The following is a 21,594-nucleotide window of genomic DNA, read 5'->3' as shown; positions in this document are numbered from 1 at the left end:
AAATGCCCAGGGCCTCACAGCCGATGTCCATTGAGCCAACCGAAACTTCTGCTGGTATTTTTCCATGGACAGACCCACCCGGTCCAAAATGGCTGCTCTCACTGCATCATAGCTACAGGCTTGGTCATCCCCCAAAGCCATGTAGGCCGCTTGAGCCTCCCTGCCAGGTAAGGAGCCAGACACAGAGCCCAGGTAGCCCTCTCCAATCCAGCACCCATGGCTACCCACTCAAATGTCCTCAAAAATACATCCGGGTCATCTGCTGGCCCCATTTTACAAAGTCCCTGGCCTGGCAATCAGGTGCCATGCCCTTCCCCAGGACTCACCAATTTGTCCAGGAGCTGCTGCTGCACCTTGCTTTGCTCTTTTATAAATTCCTGCAGGTTTTGCTGTTGCTCTGCTTGCCAAGTTAGCAAAGACTGCCTCTCCACATGGTGAGCCTGATGAAAACCTTGCAGGGTCTACTGCACTTGTTCCTTCACCAGCCATTGCAGGGTCTCCTCCATTTCTGGGCCACCAACCAAGTTCGCTGGTGATGCAAATCCCACTGCTGGCACCATGTGTAGTGGAGTCCCTGCTCAAACCCCTTGGGCTGGTACCCGGGCTGGTACACAAATCAGTCACAAGCCTCCTGATGCAAACACCCATGCCTTTATTGTAGGTTCCCACCACCTTCTATTTACAACATTTACAGTCCAGACAGCCAACTCCCCTCTCACTCCACCTAGGAGCACACTGAGCCAAACCCTGGCTCCTTATTCCTCCTTCCCCCTGTGCCCCTCCCACCTCTTATCACATCCCCTCTTAGATTTCTCTTTTCCAAGATGACCAGTCTTTTTAACCTCTCCTCATATGGAAACTGTTGCATACAGTTAATCTTTTTTCTTTTTCTTTGTATCTTTTCCAGTTTTAACTATATCTTTTGTAAGATGAGGTGACCAGAACTCCTCTCAGTAACTGAGGGTATGTCTACACTACCCCCCTAGTTCGAACTAGGGGGGTAATGTATGCATACCGAACTTGCTAATGAAGCCCGGGATTTGAATTTCCCGGGCTTCATTAGCATAAAGCCGGCGCCGCCATTTTTAAAAGCCGGCTAGTGCGAACCCCGTGCCACGCGGCTACACACGGCACGGACTAGATAGTTCGGATTAGCCTTCCTAATCCGAACTATCTGTACGCCTCGTTCCTAATCCGAACTATCTAGTCCGTGCCGCGTGTAGCCGCACGGCACGAGGTTCGCACTAGCCGGCTTTTAAAAATGGCGGTGCCGGCTTTATGCAAATGAAGCCCGGGAAATTCAAATCCCGGGCTTCATTAGCAAGTTCGGTATGCATACATTACCTCCCTAGTTCGAACTAGGGGGGTAGTGTAGACATACCCTGAGTTACTGGCATACAAAGGATTTACTTGAAGAAATTCTGATATTTTCTGTTTTATAATCTATCCTTTTTCTAATGGTTCCTAATATTCTCTTGGCTGTTTTGACTGCCACTGCACACTGAGCAGATACTTTCAGAAAATTACCCACAGTAACTCTGAGATCTGTTTCTTGAGAAGTAACAACTTAGACCCATAGTTTTGTATGTATACTTAGGATTGTATTAAACTGTATTTCTTTGCATTTATTAACACTGCATTTCATCTCCCATTTTGTTGCCCAGTCACCCATTTTTGGGAAATACCCATGTAACTCTTAGTTAAGTCCAAAGCAGACTGCAACCTTGAGTAATTTTATATCATCTGCAAATTTTGTGACTTTATTCTTTACTTCTGTTTCCAGATCACTTATGAAGATGTTGAAAAGCACTGATCCTGATACAGATCCATGGGGGACACCACTACTTACTTCTCTTCATTCTGAAAACTGACCATTTATTTCTACCCTCTGTTTCTTGCCTTTTAGGGTACGTCTACACTACAGGATAAGGTTGTATTAAGATACACAACTTCAGCTACGTTAATTGCATAGCTGAAGTTGAAGTATCTACCTTCGACTTCCCTTGCTCCTCGTGGAAACAAGATTACTGGTATTGACCAGAGTGCCCCTCTCAGTTTGAATTAGTGTGTCTTCACTAGACCCACTAATTCGAACCCTGGAAGATTGACAGTTGCAGCTTCAATCTTCTCTGTAATGTAGACATACCCTTAGCTAGTTACTGATCCATGTGAGGACATTCCTTTTTACCCATGACTGCTTGCTTTGCTTGAGACTTTAAACATGAATTGTTGTTAGCAATGATGTAAAGTCACTTATCCTATATCTTTTATTCTGAAAATGTTGGTGTTTTTTCACAAGCAAGTTTTGATGACAACATGCAATCCTTGAAAAGGTTTCAGGAGACAATAAAGCCCTAGACTTCATCTGAATGCAGCATTTTTGTATGTCATTCAGCTTTCATAGGGCTAACTTCCAGTCTATTCTTTCTATATGCTCTTCTCAGGCTGTAATTAATGTACTCTCTTTAACCGTTCATTTCCTTCCTTCCAACACTTACTAATCATGCATGCATGGAGAGACAATAGGGAATCAACCATACACTTATATAATTACCATAATTTTGGTCATTCCCAACACTTGAACCCCAGCCAGAAATATGAGCTTAGGGAGTAAGACACACACACAGAGATATTAAAGCCTATTTAAGTCACCGGGACAACTTCTAGCTTTAAATTTAGGTACATTTTCAAATACTATGCTGAAGTGAGGCCTAAGCCTCTGCATTAGCAGACACATCTGCTTAGAATCAGACTCAGAAGGAGATACAGAACACACAGTCACCAGTGGGATACCTTTCATAAATCAAAATATTGAATCCCTTGTTTCTTTGTCTTTTAGATTATAAACTCTTCAATGCAGTGACTGCATCTACCTCTAGGTCTGTATAGAACCTAAACATGGAATCTCCTGCAATATAAGCAATAAATAACAATAGTACTTCTTGGGTAGCCAAACGGGTCTGGGACCTTTTACTGCTTATTATAGGCCATGAATCTGAGGCTTTAATTTTGCAAGGCCAAAGCTATATGATTAAAATTGTTCCTGCACTACCACTTATGTTGACAAAACTTATGTCACACAAAGGTGTGAAGAAAACACAGCCTTGGCAACAAAATTTTTGCCAGCATGAATTGTAGTATACAGCGTTAAGTCAGTGTGAGAGCTTCTCCCACTTACATAGCTACCACCACTCATGAAGGCAATTTTATTATTTTGACAGCAGAGCTCTCTCCCATCAGCATAGAGTGGCTTACACAAGCAATCTTACAGTGGCACAGCTGCATAAATACAGTAGTGCTGCTGTAAACTCATTAGTGTAGACATGGCCTATAAGTTTTTAGTAAACCCTGAACCAAGACTCTTGCCCTTCCTTAACTACATGGTCAAAGACATAAATAATAACTAGGCTACCTTTGAATAATATATAGATCATATAATCTTATATGTGTAATGGGCTCAATCATGAAGTTCAAACTCTGGTAAAATTCATCATGGAGTCAATAGAAGTTTTACCTGTGTAAGGCCTGCAGAAGTGGGCCTGGACAGTTTAAGAAAATGAAGATAGCTAGAAATTTCTAATGCACCCATCACCATAATGTGTAGTACCATGGGTTTAAGACTTGCCCCACTGAAGTGAATGGGAGTTTTGCTATTGATTTCAATGTGGCCAGTAGTTCATCAGCATGGTGCTAACAAAGCCAGAACCTGACCCCAGAAAAGCTGTGAAAGGCATTGTTCAAAGGCTGATTCCAGTTTTAATGGTAATGAAAGAAAATATTTGTATAACTCTTTTTAAACACCATGAAAAATAAGGGAGGTGAAGCCAAATAGTTATTTTGTTCTGTTTTTTCCAGAACCATGTGGCTTATGCACTCTGTATTACTGTAGCCAGAACTCTGAGAAGAAGAGGCAGCCAAAAACATTTCTCCCCCAAGAAGGCAGGCTCAGGGTCAATTGAGGCTGTTTCTTGTGCTTAGCAGTTGGAGCATAAAGATGCAGTGCAATGCTCCATAGCTCAATTCAGTCCCAATTCATAGCTTAGTGAGAGGGAACAAGATCATGTCCTGCTCTGCACCACCCACTCCTTTTTGGAATCTTATGCCTCAGGGGAGCACTGGATCAAGCAGCCCAGACACTACCCAGAGTACAGCTTGACTTACTACTGGGTTAGATCTTGCTCCAATTTAAATCAGTGATGCAGGATCAGGCCCACTGTGAGCAACCTTTGAACAGTTCTACAAGACCAAAGAGCCTTTATCCTTCCAAGTGCTCAGAAGCCCTTCATGATGCAGCCTGAAAATAGATGACATTTTTGTGTCAAATGTACAATTCATTAATGGTTTTACTGTGTAGTGTTTTGCAGCTCTTAAAATATATAGTGAAATCTTGAGGCAACAGAATCCAATCTAGACTGAGTAAAGCAAGCAGCCTATTGATAGTATTTTAACTCATTTATTCATGGTTGTTTCCCCCTCCTCACTTTTGTAAAAAAAAAAGTTCCTTTGATATAGCTGGTTTGTAAAAAGACTTCTCCTCCCACTCACTTCTATTTTCTGCTCTACATAGTCACTTTAATCTCTGATGAAGCTAACCTGAAATGCCAGTGAAGTTCAAGAGGAGGATACTGTCTGCTTTGCCCTTGTGACCTCTCATATAGTCTCTTTTTTTCTGAAAGTGTGACAGATAGAGGTACATTGGTCACAAATAAAGCTATTTCATATAATTTTTGCTCCAGCTGTGGTAAGTTCTATAATGCTTCACAAAATCAACTCCAGCCATTTCAACTGGATTATCAATTCTTCTGCTTAGTCATTTTAATAATGCTTGAAAAGAACAAAATTAAAGTGTCATAGGAATTGTTTTATAGTAGTAGATGAGTTACATCAGACAAACAAATGTATTGAATAGAGTACAGAAAAAAATACCCCTCTGCAAAAATATTTTCTCTATTAATAGAAAAGTAATACGTTCTGTTTTTCTAAATGCTGTTTTAATTATTAGTAGTATATATATGAACATGAACTAACAGAACCAGTTTGGAATACAGTATCATAGGAATGTAAAAAAAATCAGGCAATCTAAGCAAATATTATTTGTGACTAGAAGAACAATTATGAAAAGAACTTCCCAGAAATAATTTAAAAAATAGATTTTAAACTAGGTGTTCTCGTACGTAGATCCAATTCAAACATTTTTGGAGTTCTTCAAAGCTATTTGTTGGGCCATCTGCTACAAAGCGCACAATTCTGTATACAATTTGATTCTCTACCTGCTCTGATGTTATCTCTTACACACACACACACACACACACACACACACACACCAAATTTGATGGTCCTAGTTCTTACCATTTAGGAGGAGCTCTTGAAAAGACAGACAGACACTCTCAAATATATATAGTAGATATATGTGTATAAATATGTGTGTGTGTTAATTGATAGCCCTGCAAATTCTGTCTATGATTGGAAAGTCAAGCTGAGTTTTTCTGACTTGTGCCTATTTGAATGTAATGAAGATTCTTCCGTTCAAATGCTTCTCTTGGTTACTGATGTGCAATCCCCTTGCCTTCAGAACCTGCCTCCTTTTCCTGTTGGCTCTTCTCCTGCCTTTGAAGTCTATCCTCAGTCACAGCTGATGCCTTTGGTCACCAGAAGAAAAGGTGAGATCATCTCTAACAAAATGCATTTGTTCTTGCTTTAAGAAAACAGCAGAAGGTCTCTTACACACTTTAAGACAATGATAGGCAATATAGGCTAGTGCGTGGGTCACATGAGTGACTCTCCATTGCAGTGGGCTACAAGATTGGCATAGCCTGGTCTTCCAGGATAGGGAAGTCTTGCTAATGGTATTTGCATACCTAGAATTTGCGGGATGTGCTGATTGAACCATAGCAGCACTTTGAATTCAGAGGGAGCACATGGCTTTCACAGTCAAGATTGTGTGCAATCAGCACACACCTCATTTGATGCATCCCAGGTTTTATATGCATGTCACTTTAGCAATACCAGTAGGAAATCTGGCACCCATGTGGGCAATGATAAACAAAATGTATTGTGGGCCACACATTGAACCTCTTTGAGCCACATGTAGCCCATGGGCCACAGGTTGCCCACCACTGTTCTAGGGAATAAAGGCTCATGCTATTGCAATGATAGCTTCCTGGACTGACAGAGAGAGAGAGAGAGAGAGAGAGAGAGGGTACGTCTACACTTGCCCTCTAGTTCGAACTAGGGAGGCAAATGAAGGCGACCAAAGTTGCTAATAAAGCACGGGATTTAAATATCCCACACTTGATTAGCATAGTCATGGTCAGTCGCCATTTTGGAAATTGACTAGCCCAATTTAACTTGCTGCGTATGGACACGGTACTCCAAGAAAAACCCCTTAACTCAAATTAACTGGTACTCCTCAAACTGTATGAGAAGTACCAGTTAATTCGACTTAAGGGGCTTTCCTCGGAGTACCACAGCTATATGCAGCAAGTTAAACGGGCAGTCAATTTCCAAAATGGCGACCGGCCGCGACTATGCTAATCAAGTGTGGGATATTTAAATCCCACGCTTCATTAGTGACTTTGGTCGCCTTCATTTGCCTCCCTAGTTTGAACTAGGGGGCAAGTGTAGACGTACCCACAGAGAGAGAGTGCATGTCAGCTTTGAAACGTTCACATGGTTATTTAAAATGAGTGATTTCTAATTATAACTGCATTGCTTTGCCAATCTCTACTAAACAGTCCTGATTCTTTACTAAAATAGCTCAAGCCATGTGAATAAACTTGAGGACATTTACTAATTCTGATTTCCCTAGTACTTTGTTGCAAAGTATAAAGTAAATATTGAAAATAAATAGTCATTAGCTATAAGAGTTTGAACAGGTGTTAGGTGCAAGGGAGACATTAAGACTATTTCTAGTACACCTATGAAACACTTCTGCCAAAGCAAACTATTGCCTCTTTTGACCTCAGTAGATTGAGCTGTTTGTCAAGAATGTACAATGCAAAATGTAAATAATGGCCACTGACCAGGAGTAAGTCAATGTTTAGAAAAGATGAAGAGGCCTGCTGCTGTCATATTAAACTGTCTGTAAAATGTTTGTTTTTTCTCCAGTGTTAGAGTTATGTGCAATTTTACTTCATAAAAATGTTCCGGAAAACAAGGGGGGAAAGGTCAGTAAAATTCCATTTCTCTGCAGCCCACATTAAGGTGAAAAGCCTCAAACAGCAACAGCTGCTTTACATGGAACAACTCACGGGCCTATATATTTGCCTCCATATGCATGCATCAAGGACACAGTAGGCCCTAAATGATACAATATAGTGCTTTATAGCAATACAGTTAATTTGAGGGTGGAAGGAGAACACTTTATAGAAAAAAGCCTGCTACTTTTACAAAAGGTAGTTACAGTAGAACCTCAGGTACAAACAGAGTTACAAACTGACTAATAAACTGCACACCTCATTTAGAATCAAAAGTACACACTCAGGAAGCAAAAATAAAACAAAAAGTCAAATACTATATATTACTGTGATAAACGTTAAAAAAAGGAAAGTTAAAAAAAGATTTGACAAGGTAAAAAAATTGTTTATGTGCTTTTTTCATGTAATTTAAGATAGTTAAAAGAAGCATTTTCTTCTTCTTCTTCTTCTTCATAGTCAAGTATCAAAATCATATTAAGCCAATATTCAGTAGTAAACTTTTGAAAGAACGACCATAAGAGTTATGAACAATCTCCATTCCTGCAGTGTTTGTAAGTCTTAAGGTTCTATGGTACATGAGCTGGTAAATGTTGGATAATAATGGTAACGCTAAATGTTGCCATGTAGCTGAATGGAATTTTTAAAAAAACCACTTTGTTTGCTGAATAGAATTTTTAAAAAATTCACCTTTTTTGCTGTTTGAGACAAGTACACATATGTGACAATCAGATTATTTGTCGAAGGTACTTCTTCTTTGCAAGGCTATAAATCTATCCTGGTTGAGAAAACTCTAACACCAAAGCCTAATATGTCACCTATCCAAGATACAATTATTATTGCATTTAATGGAAGCATCTGAAACATCAAGACGTTATTAATATCCTGTAATGTTGTACCTCTTACCTAATCACATCCTCTCAATTCCCTTGTTTTTCCTGGCACCTTGAGGGAGATTTAGGCCTCTGACCCAACACACCTCCTAAGTAAGTAAGTGCTTTTTTAATTAAACCAGGTCAAATCCTGAGATACTGTGTCAGTTTTCACTTAGGCCCAGATCCTAAAAGGTCTTTAGATATTTCAATGAAAGTTAGGAGCCTAAATACTTTTGAAGATTTGGTCTTTAGGCCTAGTCTACACTACAAAGTTAGTCAATGTAAGATGCTTATGTTGACTTAGTTGTGCATGCATCTACACTTAAATTTGTCTGCCAGACATGTAAGTGCTCCATTACAGCAACACATTAATACAACCTCCTCAAGTAGCATGGATCCATAATCGATGTATTGAGGCTCACACAGCTTGAGTGTAGACATGTTACTTATCTCGGCAGTCTCAAAACGCCCACTGATTGCTCTGGTCACAGTTGTGAACTCTACTGCCCAGGGGCCATGAAGACCAAAAGGTCCCCCTCTCCTTTAATACCCTGCAAGTTTTTTAAATTCCTTTTCATGATTGTCCAGCATGGCAAGTGCACCTAGCATCTCTTCATTGTTTTGTGAAAATACCCAGCTGACCATCTAGGCATGTTCCAGCTTTGAGTAGGCAAGAGATCTTTTATCTCTGGTGTGGATAAGGGTCTGTGCAAGCTCAGCTATGAACAAGCCAAAGTAACTCCGATGTCTATGAGCAGATTGCATGGGTGATACAGGAGAAAGGGCACAACCAGGACCAGCAGAATTGCTGCATGAAAACCTATTGAAGACCAGATAGTACAGCCATTGATCTGGTGCCAGGCTGCAGACTTGCCTTTTCTACAAAGATTTGCATAGCATCACCACCACTCCACACACAATGACAGATACCTCCAAAGAGCCCCAGCGTGAAGTAGAAACAAGGAGATGGAGGAAGAGGATGGGGACATGTGACTGGACAAGCCAGATCCTATTTGAGATTCCACAGCAATTACTCGGTCCCATTACTGTGCATTCTCCATTGCCTCATGACTACTGATGTTCATTTTAGAGAAAAATTGCTGGTATCAAGCAGGGGCAGCTTGTCAGCCCAGGCAAGTGCAGCAAAGCCTAACCAAGAATTCCCAAAATACATTGTACATATTTTTACTTAATTTATAAATATTCACAGATTTAGGTTAAATGGTGATTTCATTTAAATATCACAACTCACTCTCTCGTATAGCAACACACATTTTATGAACATAGTGCTGCATAAGGGTGAAATCTTAATATAGCTTAAAAGTGCCTCATAGGGCTGTCTTGGCAGTTTACCACACCCAAGAGTCACTTTATAAGGTGTGACATTATCTGATTATGATATGACCTGATAGATCGCTATTGTACCCACAGTGATATGTTTGCAACAAATCTTGTACAGAGTGTGCCAAGTGAGGAGTCTATGAAAAGCTTACAGTTTGCTCGTTATGATTATACCATTCATATGCATGTATCATGTTTGTACTTGAAGTTATGAGTATAATTAGGAGGATTTACTGCCGGGGTGTCTGGACAGGTCTCTGGCTCTGTGATGATAACCAGAAGGCTGCTTCTATTTGTGCTATATGATGTGGGCTCAATGACCACCGCAGACCCCATGAGAGCCCCCCCCCCCCCAAAGACCACAAATCAGATAGGATCAAAGGAGCCTGGACAGGTTTATTGTTAAGCAAAGTACAGTAATAGTTGTCAGTAGACTCTGCCAAATCGCTACACTCATGTACTTACAACAATGGCCTCAGCTCAACCAGTGGGAAACTCCCACCACCCCCCAGCTGAACAAAGACTGTCCCCCCAAAGGCACCACTTTATATGGAGACACAAACAACTTACACATCACTGCTGACATATCAGGTTGCCACCCTCTGATGTTGTCAGGTTGCCACCCTCTGACACTACTTAGATACCACCCATCACCCTGTACCTCATGGTTTGATTAGATAATCTCTATCCACCATGCTTTCATTTTAGACCCTTTCTTGAACCTGGGTCAGTATCTGTGAGGAGTGGGTATCAAGGTCTTTTTTTAATGAGCTGGTGGTACCATGCGCTTTCAACTTATGACCAGTACCAATTACTGTGCTGCACCTGGGCCTATTACCAATTCGTGTTTTGCACTCTCAGCCCTGTTCATGACAAGTTCTGTGAGCAGGGGCCTGCCTCTTACTCACAACTTAGCTTTGCTTTATGTTAGCCATGTTTTGTCTATTGTTAGCTAAGCCTCAAGCCTCAGGCCTGTGCTACGTGGGCTTTTGTTTTAGGCCTTCATCTTACTACATTGAGCATTGGCTATATACTTGCATTTCAAATGTTTGCTTCTGGAAGATGCTAATAGGAGACTTGGCGAGACTGTTGTGAAAAGACTATTCAAGGTGAATAAAAGTCCTTGACTGACCATGGGCCTTGCATGGGGTCAATTCACATCTAATGAGCTTTCCTGTGAATGTTCACAGTAGCATGGGAGCAATGGCTTCTACCTTCAAAGTACTGAGTCTTGCATGGACAGATAGGTGACTTGCTCATGTGATTCCAAACACCATCTTGTTGATGTGCTTTTCCACAGCAAGAACAATGGGATTTATTCCACATGGCAGAAGATATAAAAGGCCCTGGAAATCCTTCCTTTTGTCTTTAATCCTGCTTTTTACCACTTACAAACTGAAGCTCTAAGGAAAGGACCAAATGACCCATCCAAGATGCAAATATTCTCAATATGACTTAAGCCAGCAGTTTATTTCCTCTCTGCTACAAGCCTGAAACAATAACTTTGCAGTTGATGTATGTATTTGATTCCTTTCACAAGTGCAGTTCTTTCTTTCTTTCTTTCTTTCTTCAAATAAACCTTTAGATTTTAGATACTAAAGGATTGACCGTCAGTGTGATTTTGGGGTAAGATCTGGTTAATAGGAGTATTGTGAAAAAACATGAGAAGTAATTCTTCTGCTCTACTCTGCACTAATTAGGCCTCAGTTGAAGTATTGTGTACAGTTTTGGGCACCACATTTTAAGACAGATGTGGAGAAATTGGAGAGAGTCCAGAGAAGAGCAACACAAATGATTAAAGGTCTAGAAAGCATGACCTATGAGGGAAGATTGAAAGAACTGGGGTTTGTTTAGTTTGGAAAACAGAAGACGGGGAGGAGGACATGATAGCAGTTTTCAAGTACCTAAAAGGGTGCTACAAGGAGGTGGGGAAAAAATTGTTCTCCTTGACCTCTGATGATAGGACAAGAAGCAATGGGCTTGAACTTCAGCAAGGGAGGTTTAGGTTGGACATTAGGAAAAACTTTCTGTCAGGGTGGTTAAACACTGGAATAAGTTGCCTAAGGAAGTTGTGGAATCTCCATCAAGAACAGATTAGATAGACATCTATCAGGGATTATCTGGATGGTGCTTGGTCCTGCTCTGAGGGCAAGGGACTGGGCTTGGTGGCCACTCATGGTTCCTTCCAGTTCTAGTATTCTATGATTCCAGGCAGATTTAAATTCACAGTTCCACTACTAGATGTTCCAGATGAATAAAAGGGCAATTTTAAAGGAAAAAAACAGAAAAGTCCACATTGATGCTAATGCAAAAAGTTTGATTGAATGTGAGAAAAGACCCATTAATGGCTACAAACATTCATGCAAGAAAAAAAATAGTCCTGCTTGATGCTATTGATGCTCCATCTGAAAAGGAAACTGCCAAATACAGTGTCCAAATTTCTGAAGATACCTCCTGAGAATAAACAGGAAAAGTTGAACAAGATAGTCTTTTGCTCAAACAAAAATAAAATGAAAAATATGAAGCTACTTCCTGGATGTATGGCAACTTTACCAAGGAGCCTGCCCACTCAGATCAGATGAAGCATTGCTCACAGGAAACTGTACTTAGTATACTGCCTTTAGGCACACCTTCATGCTATATAATTATAGCGTTCCCTCAATGTGCATGGCCATATGCAACAAGAGACTGATATTGTAACCTTAACTGGGAAGTTCCTGACTTCCTGCCTTTAAAACCTCACCTAAGCAATGCTGGGCAGGGATCAATTCTGTTGACTTTATTGTCTTATGTACCATAGAAATGGAAAATTCTTCTATGATGTATTGATTACAGTGTTAAGGGTTTGGGCCACAAGCTAAACACTCAATTTTGAATAGGTAGCTCCAATTTAAATATATCCATTCAACCTTTGAAATTGCTATTTGCACTTATCTTTACCAAAAATAATTCTACTGGATGACCACAGGTTGTGTGTCTTTTTTTTAAAGCTGCCTGTTTTGTCAGAACAGGTCTTCCAATAAGAAAGATGTATTTCTTCTACTGTTAATAAACATAAGATTATTTTTGCACAAACCAAAGTAAAGGAACATGACTGATGCAAAACAATGTTTACTTGAAATTTTAAAAAGCCATTGTAGTTTTATGTACATAATCATTTAGTGCTCACAGTAGGTGTAAAAACATATTTAAAATTGTGTACATGTCAGAGTCTAAAATGTGATCTTGTAAACTTCTTGGATTTAAAACTCCAGTAGTAATAAAGTATAGAATGCTGTATGCTTAATATACTTCAAACAGTGTGTGCATTTCCAAAGTTGCTATTATGCATAATCACTATGTTATAATTTTGCATTCAAATTTCAGTGACCGAAACTAGGCAATAAATTTCTTTCAAAGATACCTCAGCAACAGCAATATTTCCAATAATAAATAATTATGTCATTGAAGGAACACTAACAAAGTCACATTTCCATCTGAAAAAATGTTCTACTTGCTCTAGTTACAATACCTACGATCGCTATAATGGAAAGGAGTTGCTGAGGCAAATGTCTTTTTATATTCAGTTTGTTTGGGGTGTGTATTTGACTGTGTATATAGTCAGATTTCCTCTGTACTTAGTTGCTGAATAGATCCTCGTAAAGATCAGTAAAGGAGCAGAGAACATCTTTTTCACATTTGAATTACGTTTTTTAAAGTTTCAAGGCGCATACAGTTTACAGAGGTATTTTTAAATCCAGATTGAGAGTGTCCCTATAATTTATCCAGAGTATCTCTCTGCACTTGCTCAAAAGTGTGTGTGGGGCAGGGGGGAGAGGGATGATAAGAATGACCATACTGAGTCAGACCAAAGGTCCGCTGACAGTGACCAGTACCAGATGCCCCAGAGGGAGGAATCACAATAGGTAATCCTCACGTGATCCCTCCCCTGTCACCCACCTCCAGAGAAACAGAGGTTAAGGACACCATTCTTACCCATCCTGGCTAATAGCCATCGATGGACCTAACCTCCATTAATCTAACTCTTATTTGAACAAAGTTAAAGTTCTAGCTTTCACCGCATCCTCTGGCAAGGAGTTCCAGAGGCTGACTGTGAACTGAGTGAAGAAAAACTTCCTTTTATTTATTTTAAACAACAATGGCTTAAAAGAAAAAAAACACTCCACAACTTTCTTCCGGCTGAGGACATTGGGAGATTCCCAAATCTGCACTGTCCTTTGTGGGTGATGAATCTGAGGAACTGTCCCAGATTGAAGTGTCATTAGAGGAGGTTTTGGAACAAATAGAAAAACTTAATGTTAACAAATCTCCGGGACTGGATGGCATTCATCCAAGAGTTCTAAAAGAACTCAAATGGGAAATTGCTGAACTATTATCTGTGGTTTGTAACCTATCCTTTAAATCGGCATCCGTACCTCATGACTGGAAGGTAGCCAACGTGACACCAATATTTAAAAAGGGCTTTAGAGGTGATCCTGGCAATTACAGACCGTTAAGTCTAACTTCAGTACTGGGCAAATTAGCCGAAACAATAGTAAAGAATAAAATTGTGAGGCATGTAGAAGAACATAATTTGTTGGACAAAAGTCAACATGGTTTCTGTAAAGGGAAATCATGTCTTACTAATCTATTAGAGTTCTTTGAAGGGGTTAACAAACATGCAGACAAGGGGGATCCAGTAAATATAGTATACTTAGATTTTCAGAAAGCCTTTGACAAGGTCCCTCACCAAAGGCTCTTGTGTAAATTACATGGCCATGGGATAAGAGGGAAGGTCCGTTCTTGGATTAAGAACTGGTTAAAAGACAGGAAACAAAGGGTAGGAATAAATGGTAAATTTTCAGATTGGAGAGAGGTAACTAGTGGTGTCCCCCAAGGGTCAGTCCTGGGACCAATCCTTTTCAACTTATTCATAAATGATCTGGAGAAAGGGGTAAGCAGTGAAGTGGTAAAGTTTGCTGATGATACCAAACTGTTAGGATAGTCAAGACAGAAGCAGACTGTGAGGGACTCCAAAAAGATCTCACCAAACTGAGTGATTGGGCAACAAAATGGCAAATGAAATTTAATGTGCATAAGTGTAAAGTAATGCACATCGGGAAAAATAACCCCAACTATGCCTACAGTATGATGGGGGCTAATTTGGCTATGACAAATCAGGAAAGAGATCTTGGAGTTATCGTGGATAGTTCTCTGTAAACTTCCACACAGTGTGCAGTGGCAGTCAAAAAAGCAAATAGGATGCTAGGAATTATTAAGAAAGGGATAGAAAATAAGACACAGAATATCTTACTGCCCCTGTATAAAACTATGGTACGCCATATATTGAATACTGTGTACAGATGTGGTCTCCTCACCTCAAAAAAGATATGTTGGCCTTGGAAAGGATTCAGAAAAGGGCAACTAAAATGATTAGGGGTTTGGAATGGATCCCATATGAAGAGAGGTTAAAGTGACTGGAACTTTTCAGTTTAGAAAAGAGGAGACTGAGGGGGATATGATAGAGGTATATAAAATCATGAGTGGTGTAGAGAGGGCGGATAAAGAAAAGTTATTTATTAGTTCCCTAAATAGAAGAACTAGAGGACACCAAATGAAATTAATGGGGAGCAGGTTTAAAACTAATAAGCGAAAGTTCTTCTTCACACAGCGTGTAGTCAACCTGTGGAACTCCTTGCCAGAGGAGGCTGTGAAGGCTAGGACTATAATAGAGTTTAAAGAGAAGCTAGATAATTTCATGGAGGTTAGGTCCATAAAAGGCTATTAGCCAGGGGATAGAAGTGGTGTTCCTGGCCTCTGTTTGTCAGAGGCTGGAGAGGGATGGCAGGAGACAAATCACTGATCATTGTCTTCAGTCCACCCTCTCTGGGGCACCTGGTGTTGGCCACTGTCGGCAGACAGGCTACTGGGCTAGATGGACCTTTGGTCTGACCCAGTATGGCCGTTCTTATGTTCTTATGTTCTGGTAAATGCAACTTTTTCTTTAAAAAAATCGCTTCCAGTCTCTGCAACAGACAACTGTCCCATATAAATGGAAATCACCTTGGAGGACTAGGTAGGTGGAACAAGGCTAATTTCAAGTGCAGGCAGTGCAAAGTTTGCATTGGAGACCTTGGCCAGTGTAGTTAGCTGATCGTTTCCTGGCTCAGCTGGGAACCCATCTAAACTTGTAGCCCCCGGCGGCTGTCCTGATAGTGAAAGCGTTTCCTTGGGGGAACGCCAGTGTCCGGATTGTGCCGTGGTCTGTGATGGAGGTCCGGAAAGACACTCCTTCCTCCAGCTCGCTGTTACTCAGATCCACCGACCTGCGGCTGCTGCAAGTCTGCAGCCCGATGAACTCTCCGTGCATGTTGCCGGCCTTGCTGCCCCGGGCTCCTGCGGGCTCCGCCTGCAGCCTGGGGCGCTTCGCCTCTCTGCTCTCGCCAATGGTCTGCAGAGCAGCGAGACAGGTGTCGGATAGTTCCCGCAGGATCCCATCCACAGCTGCGCAGTCCTCCTGCCTGGCCGCGGAGAGCTGCTCCAGGCTCCGCTTAGCCCAGCTCCTGGGGAGCAGAGCGTCGGCCCCCTCCTTGGACTGATGGATCATCAATTTCTGTAGGTGAAATAAAATGCAACTGGCTGCCTTAAACCGAGCGCCGTGGCTCCCACTGTGGGCATCGAGTGGCCGGGGGAGTTGCAATACACCAGTCTGCCTGCTGCGGGGGAGTTTAGCTTTTTGGCCCACGGGCGCCCCCTGGGGGTCTGACAGCTGCAAGCCTCGCGTGGTGAAAGGAATCGCTCTTCGGCCTTGCATCCGTTCATCGCGCCCGCCCCTGTCTGCCCCAGTCCCCGGGGGTGGTGACTAACGCTTTGGAAAATAAAGGTGGAGGAAATCGGAGCACTTACATCGAGCACACAGGCCAGCTGCTTCGCCTGGCTGGCTAGCTCCTTCAACTGCACGTTTCTTTCCTTCAGGGACGTGATCTCCTCCTGCTTTTGGGTTAATTTCACGTGCAGCTGTTGAATGACAAGTGTCAGTTTGAAATCAAACCTTTCCTCTCCCATGGAACGTCACCGTGAGGCGCCGTAGTGTGCACACAAACCGAATTAGCCCCTTTACCTTTGCAAACCGTACTGATGATAAGTAACCAGACGACTTAGCCGAACAAAACTAGCAAGTGGTGCCCGGTGTGTGTGCCACTTAGCTCTCCAGCTAGGATCAGTGAGTTTGGACGGAATATACAACGAAGAAAACTTCCTCTGATTAATCGCCGAATACCTGATCAGGAGGAGTTTTGGGGCATTCATTCTACTTTCCATCCTACCTGATTGTTTTCCACCAGTGCATCTCCTAGCGCTTTCTGGTTTTGGTCGGCCACATCTTTCCAGTACTGTTCCGCAGAGTTTGGCAAGTTCATCTGCGGAAGAGGGTCGTTCTGTGACCGTGGAATGCAAGGGCTAAAGGCTGATGCGTCGCCGAGCGGGAAAGTGAAATCCGCGGCGTTCAGGGGAGGAGGCATTAAGGAAGATGGGTCTATAGAGGAAATCACAGGAGTGAGAGGTCGTATCACTACGCGTTCGCCAAGTTCTTGGTGCTGCTGCAGAGAATTAGAAATATCTCAGCGGGGGGTAATTCAATATTGTAAAACTGGACGCACTACTAAAGTACGTCAGCGTTGGGATACACCAAACACACACATTTCGTTTGCATCTCCTTGGGAGTTTTGTCAGTGCAATTTTTTTCTCAATGAATGCCGGATTGGTGCGTTCAGTTATGTAATGTCCAGTGAGTAAACTGATAGCAAATTAAACTGGTACCCAACAAGATGGAAGCCTGTCAGGGGACCAATTGCAATGAATGAAGGTAAGCGACCAAAGGCAACCGGTGCTCTGTGTAAATAAAAGTGTTAATAATCAACAAGAAAAGTACTTGCCACATATAAAACTATCGACGGCATCTCTGAACTCCTGGAAGTCGAACTCGGGTTCAGTTTGCAAGCAGGGGCTCTGAAATACGTAAAGGAAACATGCGAGTTAATCCGTGCATTCAGGTTCGTCCATCAGACCTGCTCCCACAGTACACACACACGCACACGGGGAAAGACACGCACACATACCTGGAACTCTAGTCCCCAAGCTGGGCACTGGAAAGGGCAAGTTTGTACTGCCATGGTCAATGGAATAGCGGATGAGAGGCAATTAGCGTCTCCCCCGGTAGAAAGGTAAATGGGGCAGGTGACCTAGTAACTAAGGACAAGAGCGATCTCTGATCCGTTAACCACCTGATAGGCTTTGGATAGACCTTCGGATACGGCCAACCCCGCTGACAGAAGTTGTGCTGCAGCCTGCCAGCCCCGGCGTCCCCATATAGGGCGCTCACTCCATTCTCATTGGATAGCAACATGAGCCAACCATAGTAGTCCAGCCTGGGCATTCCTCCAGAGTCGGTAAAAATTAACCTGAGCACTTGTGCGACAACAGCATTTCACCTCCAGGTCCCAGACACGGAGCGCCTGGGCAGGTGACTGTTCACACCCAGACACTTGCCTTCCTACGGATCGCTTTACTCGTTTCCCCCTCCCTCCTTCCCGCCGCCCCGATGGGCAGAAGAAAACACACTTTCTTGTGTAACTGATATCGCGCTCTGCCTGTGGACAGAAGCGCAGTGTGATCAGAGAACATGCTGGCAAATAGAAGCCCTTGAATACATGATTGGCTCGTGCGCGGTAGCACGCAGGCATTGACTACGTCGCGGAGAAAAGAAAATGTGTGCCAAAAAAGCGCTCCGCGCATGGTGTATGGAGAGTTTCCCTACAGAATATGGGGGAGAGGATTTTGTGCAGTCTGGTTACACGTTAGCACCTTATTTAAAAAATTGTTCTTCCTACGTTCTCTCCTTTCTGCCTTTCTCTTCCAGGACACACACATAAAGCTCCAGACACAACAAAAGCCGCCTGTGCTCTCTGGCTTCCTCCCTCCAGGTTCAGTTGTTACTATAGGGACACAGCTCGCTGTATATGTGACTTCCATATATACAATTCCACTTTCTATCTTTATATATTAATCTTCTAAACATGCAACTAAAGTCCTAGCTAAAAGAGAGCAACCAGGGCATGCCACTCTGCCCTTATTATCAGATTCTGGATCCAGAAAAAGGTTTTCTTCCTAATCTTTCAAGGCCTGAATGGGGTTGGGCCTAGCTATCCTTCAAACCATCTGGTTTTCCATTTCCCACCAACTGTGGTCAACTGGATGCTGCTATTAATGAAGCTCAGAGCCTAGCTTTATTGGTCTGCATATCAAAGTCATTGGATGTATCAGAAATACACTGAGAGATTATATATATATATAAAACCTAAGGACAAGACTTGGTAGGAGACCCTCTTTAGAAATGCAGACCAGGATGAAAGCAATGTGTGTCACTTTTAAGAAGTTATACAAGCCCTGCCCAGCAATGATGGCTGCAAAATAGCTCTTTTCACCAAAAGACACAATAAAGAATAACCCCACTCAAGAAAGATGGAGATATAGATATGGGGTGGAACAGAAATTGTGCTCATTTTATAGATAGGGGAACTGAAGCTCAACAAGGTGAGAGACCTGCACAGAGATGTCTGTGTTCTGTACTCTAACTACAGCAGCACCCACCCTCTCAGTGAGCAGCCACTGCAACCATCCCCACTTTTCTGTACATGTGTACCAGAAAGTTATCTTCTTCTTATCTCTTTTACTTTTGGAGTGAAATCCAGTAATTTTTATCTTCATTTCAACCCTCCAAAATGGAGTATTTTTGACAAGTCAAGGGGCTCTGTAATCCTTCTCATCTTGAAAATAGAAGAGAGCATGCTGCAAAACGTTTCAAGTGGTGTAGCTAATTCAGAGAGCTTTGAAACCGTACTGTGGGGGGCTTCATTCATTTTATTAGTACCTACTATATACAGCACTGGACTGGGGCTCAGGAGATCTGAGTTCTATTCCTTGCTTTGCTTCTCGTCTGCTGGGACTGGATGACCTTGGGCAAATCACATTCCTGCCTGTGCCTCAGTTCCCCATCTGTAAAATTGGGATATCGATTCTGCTTTGTAGAGCACTTTGAGCTCTGCTGATTAAAAGTCCTCTACGGTAATATTATTACGGTAGTAGCAGGGGTTATAACCAAATCCCCGTTGAGCTAGGAGTGGTACGATCACTGCAAGAGACACACCCTGCCCCCAGGTGGACAATCGTGATGAAAGAGATGGTGGAATACACTAGTAGGGCTGAATGGCTTGGCATGAACTATCCTCTTTCTGCAGCAGGGGACCAACGACTCTGGATGCTTTGGTAAGATGGCCACGTGTTTATCCTTCATGGACTGCCCCAAAAGTCAGCTGCCAAAGGGAAAGTATTTGTGTACACAGACTCGGGCACAGCTTGCACTGGTATCTACCAGATCGCAAGGGCGGCTTGATCTTCTCTTAGCGTGGGTTCACAAATCCCACCCCTCACGTATGTCTGACCGGATGGGGGCAGTCAGTAGCCGACCGCCTTAGCTACCTGCCCATTCGCTGGAAGGCTGGTTAACCGCAGCTTGCCTAAGGAGAGAGAGGAAGGAGGCAAGAGACGCGTCTCGAGCGAGCGTGGAAATGCCTCCTCTCCCACGAAGTTGAGGAAGAAGAGCGTCTGAGGGGGAGACTCGGAGGCAGGGGTCTGGAGATACCAGGGGGTGCCATTGGGCGACGGAGGGTTCAATTACCTGCTGAGCAGCTGCAGCACTGGGCGGCTCCTGCTGAAAGACCGAGGTGCAGGCTGCTAACTCTTGCCAGTCGATGGTTGCAAGCGCTAGGGAAGAGAACAAAGCTGGGGGTTGCCAGGGCTCGCTGGAGGCCAGCGCAGCCCCGTGGACACTTTCCGGTCTCGCCATGCGCCTTGCAGGCTGGGCACAAGCCCGGGGCGGGGAAGGGGGTCCGAGCACTTCCCATGCCCATTTCATGCGACTCACCCAGCTCCAGCGCGTCGGGAGGCTGGTCGCGGTGCACTACCCCGGGAGTGGCGCTGGCCAAGCTCTTCCGCGGCACTGGCTACTGGGAAAACGGCGAGAGGTGGGCAAAAGGCGCAAGCGGAACTAGCTCCCCACCCGCCCCGGCCAGAGGAACTGGGGTGCTGGGGATGCTGCCGCACCCCCTGGCTGGACGCGGTTTCCATTATCGCCAAGCTGCACGATCCTGTCCCGCGGCTACCAGCACCCCCGCTGCACAAACTGTCCCTGCCGGAGGCTGCCAGTCGCTTGTGGAGGGACAGCGGGGGCGGGGGAGCTGCACTTGGCAGCGCCAACTTCCCCACCCGCACCCCTAGCGCGCCCGTCTCCCACGCACCTTCCTTTCTGCCCTGGCTGGCTTCTTGCCCAGCCGGCTGCCCAGATCTCGCACCCGGTTGGGGCAGATGCTGTCAAAGGCTTTCCTGCCGCTGCGGCTCTGCATGGCGCTCTCTGGACCCGGGGCTCGGGCGCTGCTCTGGCTTCGAGAACCCAGCGGCTCGCCCTGTCCGCGGCTCTCTGCGCCCGGATCTTCTCAGGCACGGCCGGCCCGGGGCTGCACATGGCTGTTACGGGGCTGGTTTTGACACCGTTGGAGGGGCCCCGAGCGGTCTCCAGGGCAGCGTGTCCAGGGGGAGCGGAGGCGGGGCGGGGCTGGCTGCGGAGTGAGCGCCAGAGGTGGCGCCTTCGACTTGGCACAATCTGCGCCCTGCAGAGGCGCTAAAAGCCAGCCTGGCAACAGGGCAACGCCTGGGGCCGCAGCAGCTGCAGCTTTGCGCCCTCGCAGCGCGCATTGGCGCCGCCACAGGGCCGGGCCGGCCTTCCACACAGCCCCGATCTCAGTCTGTTTGCCGGGTCTCCGGCTCCAGCGTGCCGGAGATCCGACGGGGCGCATAGCCCCGGGCGGTAGCAAGGAGCTGGGGGGTCACAGGCCCGGGGCTTAAACAGCAAGGCGATGGAGGAGCTCACGTGGGCCATAGCTCCAGACACCGCCATGCAGGAACAATAGGGGCAATTCTCCTGCAATAGGGGCAGTTCTCATAGAATCATAGAATAATAGGACTGGAAGGGACCTCGAGAGGTCATCGAGTCCAGCCCCCCCCCCCCTCAAGGCAGGACGAAGGTCCTCTACACCATCCCTGACAGATGTCTATCTAACCTGTTCTTAAATATCTCCAGAGAGGGAGATTCC

The 21,594-nt window shown here is 44.1% G+C and overlaps 1 protein-coding gene across 1 annotated transcript; it reads right to left on the bottom strand.

Annotated features, from left to right (window-relative positions):
• Nucleotides 1-9,842: 9,842 nt before the first annotated feature.
• MCIDAS (multiciliate differentiation and DNA synthesis associated cell cycle protein) lies at nucleotides 9,843-20,963 on the bottom strand. The gene is made up of 7 exons (XM_075932463.1): nucleotides 20,743-20,963; nucleotides 20,370-20,448; nucleotides 20,124-20,209; nucleotides 17,323-17,395; nucleotides 16,714-16,922; nucleotides 16,295-16,405; nucleotides 9,843-16,001 (listed from the first exon to the last, which is right to left on the bottom strand). The coding sequence occupies exons 1-7, from the start codon at nucleotides 20,845-20,847 to the stop codon at nucleotides 15,555-15,557; spliced, it is 1,110 nt and encodes a 369-aa protein (XP_075788578.1). The 5' UTR covers nucleotides 20,848-20,963; the 3' UTR covers nucleotides 9,843-15,554.
• Nucleotides 20,964-21,594: the final 631 nt, after the last annotated feature.

Source organism: Pelodiscus sinensis, chromosome 6 (genome assembly GCF_049634645.1).
Source record: "Pelodiscus sinensis isolate JC-2024 chromosome 6, ASM4963464v1, whole genome shotgun sequence".
Taxonomy (NCBI): domain Eukaryota; kingdom Metazoa; phylum Chordata; order Testudines; family Trionychidae; genus Pelodiscus; species Pelodiscus sinensis.
This window is presented reverse-complemented; position numbering and strand designations above follow the sequence as displayed.

What these genes read in the sequence shown, in the direction of transcription:
- MCIDAS (XM_075932463.1), bottom strand. Translation starts at nt 20,847, where the DNA reads ATGCAGAGCCGCAGCGGCAGGAAAGCCTTTGACAGCATCTGCCCCAAC. An exon ending in GTGCTGCAGCTGCTCAGCAG is followed by an intron (nt 17,396 to 20,123) that starts GTAATTGAACCC and finishes TACGTATTTCAG; the next exon opens with AGCCCCTGCTTGCAAACTGA. An exon ending in CACTGGTGGAAAACAATCAG is followed by an intron (nt 16,406 to 16,713) that starts GTAGGATGGAAA and finishes GTCATTCAACAG; the next exon opens with CTGCACGTGAAATTAACCCA.